Here is a 15,179-nt window from a genome sequence, read left to right as displayed (position 1 = left end):
GCTGCCATCATCGTGCTCTTAATGTGTAACGCACTGGATTAAATAAGAGCTGATGAAACAGTGTGTGAGCTCCAGCTCCATAAAAGAAATGGAAACATGTGGCGTCACTTCTCTTCGCCCTCTTTCAGAACCACCATTAAACATAAAGAGGCCCTATTGTGCTTTGTCCCTGTCCTGTAGTGTGCTGTATAGGTTTTAGTGCATGTCAACGGTCTGAAAAGGCTAATTGGACTCCTTTTGATCAGGAAAATAGAGACATCACAGTTTAACACTCGTGCTATATTCTATTTAATATTCCATTCCTTACACACTTAATGTTTATATAATATCCTGCTTTATATTTTGTGTACATTTTTTTCTGACATGTATATTTTCTACTTTTTTAAGGCCATTTTTATTTCTTACATTTTGAATTGTTTATTTCTAGTCTTTTATTTTGACTGTGTACAATGCCTTGTCTTTCTATGCTGCTGCAACACCTGAATTGGGATCGATAAAGTACTTCTCTATCTGTCTAGTGCTCCACATTGTACATGATAGACTGAAAGGGGCGGGACATCTCTAAGCGGTCGACCAATCACAACCAGTCTCTGCATTATCCTGTTAACCACAGTTTTCCTGGAGCAGTAAGACAACAAGACTACAGATAGGGTGTGAAATCTAGTTCATCTGGACCTGAGGATTGAGCTCTATGTATAGACGGAGCGTGCACCTGCAGCACGTACCTGCTTTACGATCGATTTCCCCCTAATTTTGAATCATGAAGCAGCAGCCTTCTCTGAAGCCTCTGTGTTTCCCGTCACCTTTCATCAAATTCAGGCCGAGGAAAATGAATCTTCCTTACCCTGTTCCAATGAACACTTTATCATTCATGTGGAGTTTATTAGAAATGCCCCGGATAATGATTTTCTCCCCACTGATTTTGAGTTCATCTTATTTATGAGGTTGAACTGAGGAGTTTGTTGCCAGATTTATCACCTTTTACTTACCAAAGAAGCTGTGTTTAGGCTTTAAAATGAACCGTCATTAAGTTCTAACCCTTATAGAGTTGAGCTACTATTTATTTCAATTAATAATATGGAATTAGGTTATCCAAATAATGCATATTTAAGAGATTTGCAGTGATTTGTGGAGCTGTGAGGCTGTATGAAAGTGCCCAGTCTGCTTAAAGAAAAGCACTTTGAATCACTTTAGTCTGCTTGACTTGATTTTACACTTCTTATCCAATCAATGAAACTAATATGCGTGCTGAATTGTGTCTGATGTTGTTAGGTGGTTAATCAATCAGAGCATACCTAGAATTCATCATATCTTTCTACATGTAACATATAAAAACAATTAGCACCTGTTAATGGTAATCAATTCCACTAACAACTCGACTGCAGACCTGACACACTCTACACAGGGTGGATTATGGAAGGTGCACACACACTTTGTTCATACAGGTGCACGTGTGTAATGTGCTTTCTCCTGTGAGGCATGGTCTCACCTGTTTGATGTATGGGAAGTCTTATCAGGTGTTGCAGCCGGAGTTCTGGGGTCAAGATTTACTGCCTGCTGTTCTCCAGCCACCTGCACACTATTCATCTGTGTGTAGACCTTTCCAACACCCACACTCCCCACACATCACACAACTTGGTGTTTCTATTTGATGCTACTTTTGTACCCGTAAAGGTGAATTAATACTACTTTAGTTTCCACAGCAAACTGGTTACCGGGTAGGATAACAATTTTTAAAAGTCCTTGGATATGCAAGGATCTTAATAAAATATTGGACGTAATTTCAGTAGTACTTTTTGTCTTCAAGGTGGCCAAAGCTGACCCCATGATAGTAGGTATTTCACAGAAAGCAAACCCTGCATTTAACCCTAGTGGTTTTATGTTCAAGTAAATCTCAGAAATAAATACAAAATGTGTCACCTTTGTGTATTTTCTAACCAAACCAAACATCTAAATACACAGAAAGTAAATGAAGAAGCTCCAGACAGACTGAAATAAAGCAGGCACGGTTACAGATTGGGCATTTAAGCTGATGAATACACACATGTTGCACACACACTTCTCACCGTGCAGTAAATCAGTGGTGTGTCTCTCCCTGTAAACCCATTATCAGCAGCTCCTCGGGGTGAAGGCTGCAGAGCATCAGATGATGAAGAGATGGACTCACTGTGTTTCCGTCCCTCACCCCCTGCTCTGTCTGCAGTGTTTCTCTCTGCTCTCTACACACACCATCTGTACATGACCACAGCTGACCCTCTGATATCTCTATATGACTTTATATTTATCTTCTGATGGAGCAATGAGAGGTGATGCAAAGGTGGAGCAGGAACATGTAGCATGTTCTTGGTTTGCTGATTTTGCACCTAATATGAAATTATGAAACTCTCCGTCTGTTTCATTCATGACATCAAAATATGGGCAGAAAAATAAATTCAAAGGAAAATAAATAATGATAATAATAATAATAATAATAATAATAATAATAATAATAATAATAATAATAATAATAATAATAATAATAATAATAATAATGATGATAATAATAATAATAATAATAATAATAATAATGATGATGATGATGATGATGATGATGATGATAATGATAATAATGATAATAATAATAATAATAATAATAATACATTCAATTAATTATTAAAATAATAATAAATAATACATGTATTAAAAAGTATATAATAATATATTAAAATAGTAATAATTAAAAATATAATGAAAATAATTATGATAAATACATTAAAATAATAATAATACATTACATTAATTATTAATATAATAATAAAAAGCCAAAAAATGTATAAATACATTAATAAAATAATAATATTAATTAAAAATTCAAAGAAAATGTATAATAATACATTAATAATAATGTAGAACACAATAAAAACATAAATAAAATCAATTTTTTAAAGTGAGTTTTTAAAAGTGACAACCAGAAAAGCACTAAACAATTATATTTGACTAATTTCTTTGTCCTGCCTGCCAGGAATAAATGCATTAAGTAATAATGAAATTAAACAAATCATCAGTGATTCCATTTGCAGCTCTCATATCCCCAATAATAATGTGTTTTCTCCCCTTGTTGCATAATGTAATATTAGTCTGTGTGTATTAATGCATGCATGTGTGTAATGTCTCAGCAGCTTTTTAATCCTTTACAACCTTATATCAGGGCGTACACACACACACACACACTCTGGGGGATTTTATTGGCATTGACCTGCATGCTGGAGATGAGAGGCCACAGAGAGAAATCATTAAATCATTAAATCACTGAAAGCCTGCGGACCACAGGGAGGCTTTGTTGTTCACAAGATTCCCACAGCAAGTAAAGTAAAAATCAATCGCTGCTCCGGTGTCAGCTGGCACACGGCCACGATGTTTGCAGGGAGGAGAGACGCAAACACGCTGCAGCGAGGACGATAAAGTACAAATATGAGCGGGCCAGATTTATTATTTCATCTGTCGCATTCACCGCATGCTCCTCCTGCAACCCAGGTCTGAAGAATGTCATGCAAACCCCTCTTTATGTAGAAAGAAATCATATTCAGATTACATATTTAGAATGCTTTCCACAAAATCCTCATTAGGTCCAGTCAGATGTCAAAGAGGACTTTTCTATGTATCCTATTATGTTTTCTCCCCTTCCCTGTAGTGTGTTCTATAGGTTTTGGTGCATGTAAATGGTCTGCAGAGGCTCAAATAAATCCCATTGCTGGAGGAAACACGAGTTGAATTGAGCTGCAGGGACTCCATGATTTGGAGTGGACAAAAGAAAGACACACTGTTGATTTTCAGGAGAGCGGTGATGCATATCGCTCTTCAGCTCTCTAACTAAATGCTGCAGCTATCCAAAAACAAGGAAGCTTTTACCCCCCCCACTACAGTAACATTCCCAGTGAGAAGACAGCTTGGAAATGCCAAAGTGTGTCTCATGAATATGTAGTAGAAGATGAGGAGGCGGAAATAAAGATGTGAATTATTTTGTGACTTACTTGTAATTCAGCCACACAAACTTTAATGGCTCCATCTGTGGTCGCAGTTGGAGAGAGTCAACCAAGCTGGAGAGAGTCCACACACACACACACACACACACACTGTGACATTCACTAAGGCACAGACCTTTCAACACACAGAATCAAGTGTAAAAAAACACTGATTCATTGCCATCTTTAGCCACACACACATATTGGTGTTGATCTCTAATTATAACACCAGTTTCCAAATGGTATCAGCCCAATGAGTAGCCATTATCGGGTTTTATCACAACCTTTCTAATGGGAATACAAAAGGCAGCGTGCGCCTGCACAACTGAAAGAAGCGCTTGTAGTTTTAAACACCTGAAACATTTCTTTGTAGTTTTAGCAAAATGATTGTAAAGGGTTAGCTAAATAAAGCATTTTGTTACGTAACTTATCTTCTGTTCATGTGTAAGGGTATGTAAGTGAAATACACCCCCAAAACGCAGAATAGGCCCCCTTTAAGCAGTAAACGTGTGTGTTTTCCAGCCTGAGGGTGTCAGATGTTTCTCTGGAGGGGTGTTTATGTAACTTAAGTTTGAGGTGATGTTATGCAGCTAAATGTAGCGTGCTTTAAGAGGGACCTATAACACATGAATATGCAAATTCACAAACATGCATTCCACTTATTTGGACACTTCAATGCACTTCAATGCAAAGAAACACACTCAACCTCACACACACCCTGAGAGTGCAGCAGTGTGTCTCTTCTGGCTCGCTCTGAAAGAGGAACGGATCTCTTCTTCTGCCTTTTCATCTCCGTCTCATTCGCCCCCTTGAGGATTTACCCTTCCAGCTTTACTTATTAATTAGTCGGAGAGGAAGCGTCTTCACTCAAGCGTGTTCGCGGCGTTTGATCCCGCTGCTCACTTCATTTCCCCGGGTGGCGACATGTCCTTTAAGCTCAGGTGGAACTCAATAAAAAACCAGTAAGACGTCTGAAAATACTCTGCTGCTGTTTGTTGTACCAAAGCAACGTGTTCTTCCCTGACACCTAAACTAAAACTCACTGATTGAGACCATTTTTAAAGAGGCCCTATTCTCCTTTTTGGGGGGTTTTCCCTCTCCTGTAGTGTGTGCTATGTTTTAGTGCATGTAAATGATCTGCATGAGGTAACATCCCTGTGCTCTCTCTAGAGGAAGTTTCTCTCCCCCTATTTAAGTCATGTAACCTCATGAAAACCCCTTAAAACAAACGTGTCATTTGTGACATTAGGCTTAATAAATACACTGTGATTGATGGATGTCTGAGCTCCACCTTCACCACTTTTTTTGGGGGCTGCTGCAAGTTTATTGTTTTGCAAGTTTAGAAATCAAGTGTGGGGAAGAGAAGTGAACTTATGAGGAAATGTGCAGCAGACACTTTAGATCTATATGTGTGTGGACGTGGGATGTGTGTGCGTGTGTGTGTGCGTGTGTGTGTGTGTGTGTGTGTGCGTGTGTGTGTATGTGTGGCCTGCAGCGTTGCCTCCAGTCGCCACAGCAGCTACTCTCGGAGGACTGAACCCAGATTCATCCAAACTTCTGTCTGCCTGCATATACCTTATATTACTCCTCTTATAGATGTATATTGACTACATCCTGCTGAAATACCACCAGATATTTCACCGGGAAGAAAATATTTCATATGAATTTGCCGGCAAAGTTGGATAGATGTGCAGAAGTGTCTACCAAACTGGGAAGAGGCAACAACAATTAAACAGAGTCTGCATTTGGCTGCTTCTCTGGATGTCTTGTATGTTTTATTTAATCCTTTCTCTCGTCCTGATTGCATATTTGCTCCCGGTGTTGCCGCTGTAAAAACACTTGTGTTGTGCCGACTGATATTGCTTTTGGTATTTCCACAGTGATAACATAGTTCTGTGTTTTGCTATTTGCCCGGTGCTTTCCCTGTGAGCAGCTGTTGCTGTGTGATAAGACGACATGCACACTTGTTTCATTTGTTTATCTGCAAGATGCTCGGCTCATTGCACCTGTGAGAAGTCAAGCTGGATAGCTGCTGCACAATCTGTGTGTGTGTATGAGAGAGAGAAAGTGCAAAGGAAAGTGCCAAGCATGTAGGGGAGCACAGCAGCAAGACTCTATCTGCAGGTGGTGTGTCGGGGACATCAGACCATGAGAATTGCTAATAAAACCAAGCAACAGAGGCATGAAGGAATGAATTCTTCACAAACTTTATACAACAAACATCAACCCTCACATGGATCCAATCATCGTAGGGCTTTGATCATATACTAACGGGTAAATCATCAATAAAACATCACAAACAATGGCATTTATAACTCACCACAGACTTCTTGATAAGAAGTAAAAGCTCTATTTGTAATTGACTCATATAATCACATTAAAGGAACTATTCCGTTTAGGTCTTATGACATCAACGTCTCCTTGAAACCTATTTACATGCATTAATGTTATTTTTCAAGTTGCCTACAGCCTGTGTGTGTTTACCTGTATGTATGCTCCTTTTAACACCTGTCTCTTTAAGCTTCAACCTTCTGGAAAAATGCAATATTCTCTTTAAAAGTCCAAAATCTAAATGACTGGTTGAATCACAGGTTTAATGGTCTTGGAGGTCCACAGATTAACCAAATATTTCCCCTAAATAACCTGATATAGATAAAGCACATACTCTTAGCAACACTAGGATAAACTCCACAGATATTAACCAGATATTTACAGCAAGTATTCAACAGGAAGGTATGCAGGGGATCATGCAGTAAGGAAATGAAGTATTTTGACATTTTAACTCGAGCAATCTCAGTCGTTTTTGTTCAAAACCTTGACTTAATATACCATGAAGTCCCCTGGAAATACAGTACATGTGGTGGTTAGTATTCTCCTCAGCCAGGGAAGCGGGGGGTGGGTCTGACCCCGGAGCTGTTGGCATCCACTCGCAGTCCTGCTGAAACACACAACACGATTTAACTATTGACTGACACGCTGAGGGTGAAATAAACCAATCCAAAGCTAATTAAAGTCACTGCAGGCTTCTATGGTTAGATCTTGAGCAGATTTTGAAGACAGTAAATCCTCATTATACTCATTAGATTTACTGAAGAGGAACACAGGCAGTTTGACTTGAGTTTACTTTTTCTGATGGTACCACTCAGTCATATCATATTGCATTACGTAGTGGTGCATTATGGGACATGTAGTTTCCTCTTCTTTTGGAGCTTGGGATAAACACTTGTGATTTCTCAGCCTTTGTTGCGTCAGTTGAGACCTTTTTCAGTTTCAAGTCGGTCTCTTACAAGTGTATTTTATCGTATTTCCAATATATACTTGTTATTACTGGCTGATACTTCACTACTTTTTCTTATAAACTATACTTATTGGGTTTTATTTTATTATATATCACAAAGTATATGTCAAAATATGCTAAATTGATATGAATACCTCTTTTATTGATATGGTTTTGATAGTTACACCGTGTTGAGTAGTTTTTGTTTTGTTGTTTTTCCGTTATCATCATAATTATCCATGCAAACATTCAGGCTGTACCAATGAAAAAGTCCTCACTTTAGGATGAAGGAAGGATTTCTGATGCTGATTTTAAAATATAGAAATGCTGAAAAACCCCTCCAACGGATTACTGTTGGAAGTCCAAAGTGCTCTATAGTTTCTTTAGTTGATCATCTCTAATTATTAGTCGTTTTATCGAGTGCTTACCAGTTTTTGAAACAATGACTCTGGTGTCCTCGGTCCCGTGTGAATGCTCCAGATTGGTCTTAATGGGGTAAATCATTTCTCTACCTGCTGAAACACGTCCACGGCGTTGGTGTGAACGAGCCATCAGCTGTGCTATCTGCCTCGCCATGGCGGTCTTATATGGAACAGGTGGAGGTACTTTGCCCTCCTCCTCCTCCTCCTCCTCCTCCTCCTCCTCCTCCTCCCCTCCGTCGCTGAAAACGTCGTCGGACTTATCCAGAGAGGGAACCTGTTTAAGGTGCACGTTACGGAGATCCTCCAGGGTCACCATGGGAAGATGTTTCCGGAGGAAGGCGGAGGAGTCGGAGTGGCGTCTCTGGGTTGGTTTTGGCTTCAAAGGAGGTTTGGTTTTCTTAGAGGGATCTGGAGTTAAATTCGGTGTAGGGATTTCACGATGGATGACAGGAAGTGGGATTTGCAGAGATAGCCTGTTAGCACGAGCACAAGGGGAGCTGGAACTGGATTTAGGACGCAGTTTCCAGCCTAGGGGATCATGACCGGTGATGACCGACGTCTGGACAGGTGGAGGTGAGGAGCAGGAAGAAGAGTTGGAGGAGGGGGAAGAGGATGAGGAGGAAGTAGAAGGGTGAGTTTTGGTGCTAAAGACAGCAAACGGGGGGCAGGAGTAGCGTTTGGATGGATTACGGGGCACCGCTTGGGGTGTGAGGAGGGATACTCGACGCTTAGGAGGCTCCGGTTCCTTCAGGTTCTTCCTCACAGTGATAACGGGGGAGGTGGCACACCTGCAGAAGTCGGCGGACCATCGTCTCTGATGGGAGCGGGGGGTCACATCGGAGAAGGAGAGAAGGCCCTTTCTGGGCCCCGGGATGGGTGTTGGGACATTCATTGGTCTTTTCGTACAGTTTCTCTCCTGAATAACTTCAACGTTAGCATAGGTACCGTTAGCATAGGTATAGTTAGCATAGACGGGACTTGCAGGAGCATTAAGGGCAGCCGGACCTTTCATCATCTTGCTGTGAGAAGAAGAGCCTGTGAGAGACACATGTTCAAAGTGAGAGGACAGGTGGGGGGGTCAGGATGTTTGTTATAAAAAGGGGAACAGGAGACGCCTTTATCCACTTCTCAAATAAAGTTTCACAAAAGTCATTTGAAAGGACGAATGCATACAAGCTGTTTGAGTTAAAAAGGCTTTTATCACCGTGGGCTTCAACGGGTTCTCTGATATCTAACCAAAAGTAATTCTGTTAAGATCACAAAACTGCTTCGTTAAACACCATGGTCTGCATTAGAATGAGTACATTAAAATACTTGGATATGTTCAAGCAACAAGTTTACTTGAGTAAAGTAGAAGTACTCAGATCTTGTACTTGAGTAAAGTAGAAGTACTCAGATCTTGTACTTGAGTAAAGTAGAAGTACTCAGATCTTGTACTTGAGTAAAGTAGAAGTACTCAGATCTTGTACTTGAGTAAAGTAGAAGTACTCAGATCTTGTACTTGAGTAAAGTAGAAGTACTCAGATATTGTACTTGAGTAAAGTAGAAGTACTCAGGTCTTGTACTTGAGTAAAGTAAAAGTACTCAGATCTTGTACTTGAGTAAAGTAGAAGTACTCAGATCTTGTACTTGAGTAAAGTAGAAGTACTCAGATCTTGTACTTGAGTAAAGTAGAAGTACTCAGATCTTGTACTTGAGTAAAGTAGAAGTACTCAGATATTGTACTTGAGTAAAGTAGAAGTACTCAGGTCTTGTACTTGAGTAAAGTAAAAGTACTCAGATCTTGTACTTGAGTAAAGTAGAACGACTCAGGTCTTGTACTTGAGTAAAGTAGAAGTACTCAGGTCTTGTACTTGAGTAAAGTAGAAGTACTCAGATCTTGTACTTGAGTAAAGTAGAACGACTCAGGTCTTGTACTTGAGTAAAGTAGAAGTACTCAGATCTTGTACTTGAGTAAAGTAGAAGTACTCAGGTCTTGTACTTGAGTAAAGTAGAAGTACTCAGATATTGTACTTGAGTAAAGTAGAACGACTCAGGTCTTGTACTTGAGTAAAGTAGAAGTACTCAGATCTTGTACTTGAGTAAAGTAGAAGTACTCAGGTCTTGTACTTGAGTAAAGTAGAAGTACTCAGATCTTGTACTTGAGTAAAGTAGAAGTACTCAGGTCTTGTACTTGAGTAAAGTAGAAGTACTCAGATCTTGTACTTGAGTAAAGTAGAAGTACTCAGGTCTTGTACTTGAGTAAAGTAGAAGTACTCAGATCTTGTACTTGAGTAAAGTAGAAGTACTCAGGTCTTGTACTTGAGTAAAGTAGAAGTACTCAGATCTTGTACTTGAGTAAAAGTAGAAGTACTCAGGTCTTGTACTTGAGTAAAGTAGAACGACTCAGATCTTGTACTTGAGTAAAGTAGAAGTACTCAGATCTTGTACTTGAGTAAAGTAGAAGTACTCAGATCTTGTACTTGAGTAAAGTAGAAGTACTCAGATCTTGTACTTGAGTAAAGTAGAAGTACTCAGGTCTTGTACTTGAGTAAAGTAGAAGTACTCAGATCTTGTACTTGAGTAAAGTAGAAGTACTCAGGTCTTGTACTTGAGTAAAGTAGAAGTACTCAGATCTTGTACTTGAGTAAAGTAGAAGTACTCAGGTCTTGTTCTTGAGTAAAGTAGAAGTACTCAGGTCTTGTACTTGAGTAAAGTAGAAGTACCAGAGTGTAGGAATACTCTGTCACAGTAAAAGTATTGTAAATGTTCCTCCAGTGAAAGTAGAAAGTACTCTCCTCTAAATGTACTTAAAGTAGCGACAGTAAAAGTAGTCATTGTCTGATTGGTCCATTTCAGAATAATATCTCTGATATGTTTTATAATGATTGATCATTAAAGTGTTCTCAGAGCTGGTAAAGGTGCAGCTAGTTTGAATGGCTTTGTATACTGCAGGGTAGCTGCTGGATTTACTGCAGGTGGAAGTCATTTCTTTCTAACCCTAATATCTACACTGAGCTACAACCCTTAACACGTAGTCCTTCGAAAAGCTCAAAATGCTATACACACACACACACACACTAAAGCATGACATGTTTACAATGTAAATACCTTGGGGTCCAGTGTTTAGGAGTGAAGTTGTTTACCGGCAGAGCGGCGTCTGATCCAGTCTGGGCTAATATCTTCCTCTCGTCTCTTTCTTGATATCAGTTTCTCAGGTCCTCCACCCATCGGACCACAGCTTCCTCAAAATAACGCCCAGAGACTCTCTCTCACACACACACACACACACACACACACACACACACACACACACACACACACACACACACACACACACACACACACACACACACACACACACACACACACACACACCAGTCAGGGTTGATTCACTTCTGTTTTCACAATACCATGTAGTAAGAGCAATATTGGGAAAGTAGATATTGGCTCATGAAACATTTCAGATGTGAACAGGACATAATTGAACCTGTACTCTTTAAAGGGCTGTAACAAAATCCAAATACAACTTAACATAATCTCACACATTGCTCAATTTCTGACCAAAGACCTTTTCAATTTATCTTTCCGACGTCTGAAAAAGCTATTTTTATTGACTGTGATTTAGGCAAACCGTGTTGTCTTAACAGTTATCGGATGTCATCCTTTATTGTTGGTTTATGAACAAATACTTGCAGAAACTCCCTTTGCCAGTATCCCTAATTATGGCATTTTAATAAGACTGAGTACCAAAGTAAACAGGAAACCTCTATTGAGCATGTTGTTTGTTAGCATGTTAGCTTGCTGAGCCAATTAGGCTTTAGCTAAAGCACCATTAGAAAACTCCGGGTCGTGAAATAAAAGTCTAAGTGCTCAAAACCGCCATCTTTTGAAATGGCCAGCAAGGAGCGACCTTACTGATTGCATACATAAGTCCGATTGTGTAGAAGTCTATGAGTAAATGCACCCAATTTTCACTTGATTTATTACCACAGTGAGCACTTTCCTAACGAGTGTATGGTCTTAATAGAATAGGATGTGGTTCATTTTGTAACGGTTGGTCACATTTGGAGACAATGAGACGATAAAGCAGGGCGTGCTTTAGGGCAGGGCTACCTTGTGATTGTTATATATTTTCAGAGTTGTTTTGAAGAAACCCCCAAAGTGAAGCACATGCCAGAAACTATGCAAATTAGGAAGAGAATTCTCTAGGGACCGCAGCAAACACCGTCTATAAAAAGGTTGTGAGAACTTATATTCCTGTCCAGTTTCTAAGATGTTTGGATGTTTTATGAAGGCTTTGGGTAGTTTGAAGGGTAGGGTAACTACTGTATTGCAATGGCATTTTTCTAGCCATCTTTAAGATCCCATTGGGGTTAGAAGTCATCTATAAATCACCATTGGTACTGACCTTTTGTGTACCGTCATTTGCTGACATTTTTCAGTGTAAGATTACGCAACATTTGGGACACTTTGTGTGATTAGCTGTTATTGAATACTTGGATCTCTGAATGAATTCCTTTTAAATCTGAAAGGTAAGGGTTTTAAATGAGACACAAACATCAAGCTTGAAATCCCTCCATTTCGTAATGTTTCCCTTTGTGAGAAAAATCTCTCACATCTTCAAAATTACTCCTCCTGCTCTTTAGACGTTACGGGCCAAGGATGAACCAATTCAATAGTGAGTGGTTTTGAATAACAGGACGGATATCTTTCACTTGGGGCTTTGGTGTTGATGTGCAGTCTGAGAATGCCCTTGTATTTATCGCATGGTTTCTCAAATGTAGACCTTTTATTCAATGTTTCACATCCCTCTTTTTCCACATCAGTTTACTCCGAGCCCATCTCACACGTCACTTGTATTGCAAATACTCAGTTGACCTATAGATCTTAAATACAGTCATTCTAATGGAGCAAAAAGAGGTAAAGTGTTCCCAGCAGGAGGTTAAGCACTGATGTAAGTATTGAGAGAACATGTGGAGCATCAATGTTGATCCTTTCTGACTGGCAGGGGGGGGCGTAGGAGCATTTATTTAATAGCTATTGAGTGAAACAGTGAGGGAAAGGTCAGCTCTCTCTCTCTCTCTCTCTCTCTCTCTCTCTCACACACACACACACTGAGTGCATCATCTGAAGAATTCAGCTGTAATCCCCCCCCCCTCATCTACAGGTTTACAGTACACCTTGCTCCCTCCCCGGGGGATTACATCACTTCATTACACAGAGATTAATGCACAGAGAACCTCACCTACAGCCGCCCGACTCTCCGCAACACACCGAGCTGCCAATTACTCACCCAGCCTTCAAAGATCTCTGTGGGTGGATTAAGAGGAAGGGAAAGCAGGAATGCAGCTACTGTTCGCCGAGAGTGATCGAACTTCAAACGACTCGCTGAGCGTCAGGAGTTGGAGCTCGGGACACGTGTTTGTGTCGATCAACATGTGATGGTTCTGTGACATGAAGTTTGATGCAGTTTGACTGACATTTTGTAAGATTGGAGACTATATGTCATGGTTGTGTGTTTTAAAAGTGGCCATATTCTGCTTTTGGGGGGCTTTTCCCTTTCCTGTAGTGGGTTTTTGTGCATGTTAACGGTCTGCAAAGGCTAAAATCCCAAAGTTCCGGAACACAGTGACATCACAACGGACAATTGCACTCTTTCAGTCCAGCGCTACGACACAGTGTACCTGATAGATAGGCTAAGGGGCGGGACATCTCTAGGAGGTTGCCCAATCACAACAGCTGGGCCAGCTAACCAATCAGAGCAGACTGGGCTCTGGTTTCAGACAGAGGGTGAAAAGAGGTGCTGATGCACAGGCAGTATGAGGAAGATGAAGAGCTTTCTGAACACTAGAGCATGGAGACATGTCCCATGAACTTCAGGTGATGTGATCCAAGGGTCTCAAGGAAAACTGCATAATGCCATTTTCTGAATACGTTTTTGTGAAGGACGTCTTTTTTCCAGCATCTTATGTAACTGTAATCCTGATGAAATGTCCATTCTCCTGTCAGTCATAACAGCATGCCCTCCCTGTTCTCCTCCTCCAACAGTAGATGGGCTCTGACACAACCTTGATTCTGTTGCATAATCTCTCCATTTCATTACACCTGCCTCCTCCTTCTCCTTCTCCTTCTCCTTCTCCTTCTCCTTCTCCTTCTCCTTCTCATCCTCCTCCTCCTCCTCCTCGCTCTTATCCGGGCTTGGGGCAGAATATCTCCTTGTCCTTCACGATATCCTGTGAACACAGAAAGAAAAAGCTAAAAGAAATCCTGTGATCCTCCGTGGCTCATTATTTAATATCTTCACTGTCCGGAAATTCACTTTACTGCCAAAAAACTGAACTTCTCAGGATTTGAATGGTTGAAATCAAGATTGGATTTAGATTTGATCACACACACACACACACACACACACACACACACACACACACACACACACACACACACACACACACACACACACACAGGACAGTAATTACCATAACTGAAATTATTACCATAATCATGCCGTGCTAATTAGAAACATGAAAGTCGGGCAGCTCCTCGGCTTTAGTGGAATCGACTGCAGACTGCTTTAATTATCCTATTCTAATTCTGACACGGTCAAACATACGGCACAATAAACAGCATGTTCCTTTTCTGTGGAGAGTCGAAAATACATTGGGATTAAATCCTGTTTCTGGTAGAAAAACAGAGGCTATTTTTACATGTTCCCTAGCCTTTTTAAATACAATTGTCTTGGTAGCTTTTCAGTTTGTACAGAAACACATAGACATAGACAATCCAGTTGACCAAATGATATCATGAATGTAAAATAAAAAGGAAAGATATAATACAATTTAGAAAATACAATGTATTGAGTTCAGAAATATTATAAATCTATTAAATATTGTAATAATAGTAATAAAGGGCCCCATAAATAATGTAATAAAGGACCCAATAAAAAATATATAATAAAGTAATAATAATTACGTAAAAAACTACAATAATATCCAAAATAATAATACAAAATAAAAGTTGAATAAAATAAATCAAATCAAAATAAACTTGAATAAACCAATTAAATACAAAAATTAAATAAAATAATAATAATTAAATAAAGAATATTAAATAAATAAAACTAAATACAATAAATTATAGGACCCAGAGCGATGTTCAACGCAAGTTTGAGCCCGGCCTTACTGTAAGCTTTGGTAAAAAGAAGATTCTGTTTTTACTCTACTCTGTGGAGTATGTAAGGAGAGAATCAAAGCCCCCCCAGAGACATTAAGCACTTTTAAATCTGCTCGGGTAATGCAGAGCTGAGACACTGCTGGCCTGTAATGGGATGAAGATAGATGATAGAGGTGCAGGAGGAGAGAGGACGGGTGAGGAGGGGAGGACGAGGTGGACTGCAGCTATCGAACAATAATGAATCTTTACTCCGTCTCTGTGGATCCATCTATCTCCTCCGTCACTGCTCTCTATCTGCACTGATTCCTCCCCTCTGTTTCCTTCCTT

General features: G+C 39.9%; 2 protein-coding genes across 3 annotated transcripts in view; one reads left to right on the top strand and one right to left on the bottom strand.

The window, feature by feature from the left end:
• Nucleotides 1-15,179, top strand: part of LOC134871350 (ras-related protein Rab-26) — a 64,686-nt gene that overhangs the window by 45,263 nt on the left and 4,244 nt on the right. The window lies entirely within an intron of this gene.
• Nucleotides 6,193-10,919, bottom strand: LOC134871349 (uncharacterized). Of its 2 annotated transcripts, none has more exons than XM_063894092.1 (3): nt 10,791-10,919; nt 7,707-8,735; nt 6,193-6,939 (listed from the first exon to the last, which is right to left on the bottom strand). In XM_063894092.1, exons 2-3 carry the CDS (start codon nt 8,713-8,715, stop codon nt 6,878-6,880), a joined length of 1,071 nt encoding a protein of 356 aa, XP_063750162.1. In that variant the 5' UTR covers nt 8,716-8,735; nt 10,791-10,919; the 3' UTR covers nt 6,193-6,877. The 2 variants fall into 2 exon arrangements, with proteins under 2 accessions (XP_063750162.1, XP_063750163.1); XM_063894093.1 differs by having other exon boundaries at nt 6,193-6,936.

This window comes from Eleginops maclovinus, chromosome 10 (genome assembly GCF_036324505.1).
Source record: "Eleginops maclovinus isolate JMC-PN-2008 ecotype Puerto Natales chromosome 10, JC_Emac_rtc_rv5, whole genome shotgun sequence".
Taxonomy (NCBI): Eukaryota; Metazoa; Chordata; class Actinopteri; order Perciformes; family Eleginopidae; genus Eleginops; species Eleginops maclovinus.
This window is presented reverse-complemented; position numbering and strand designations above follow the sequence as displayed.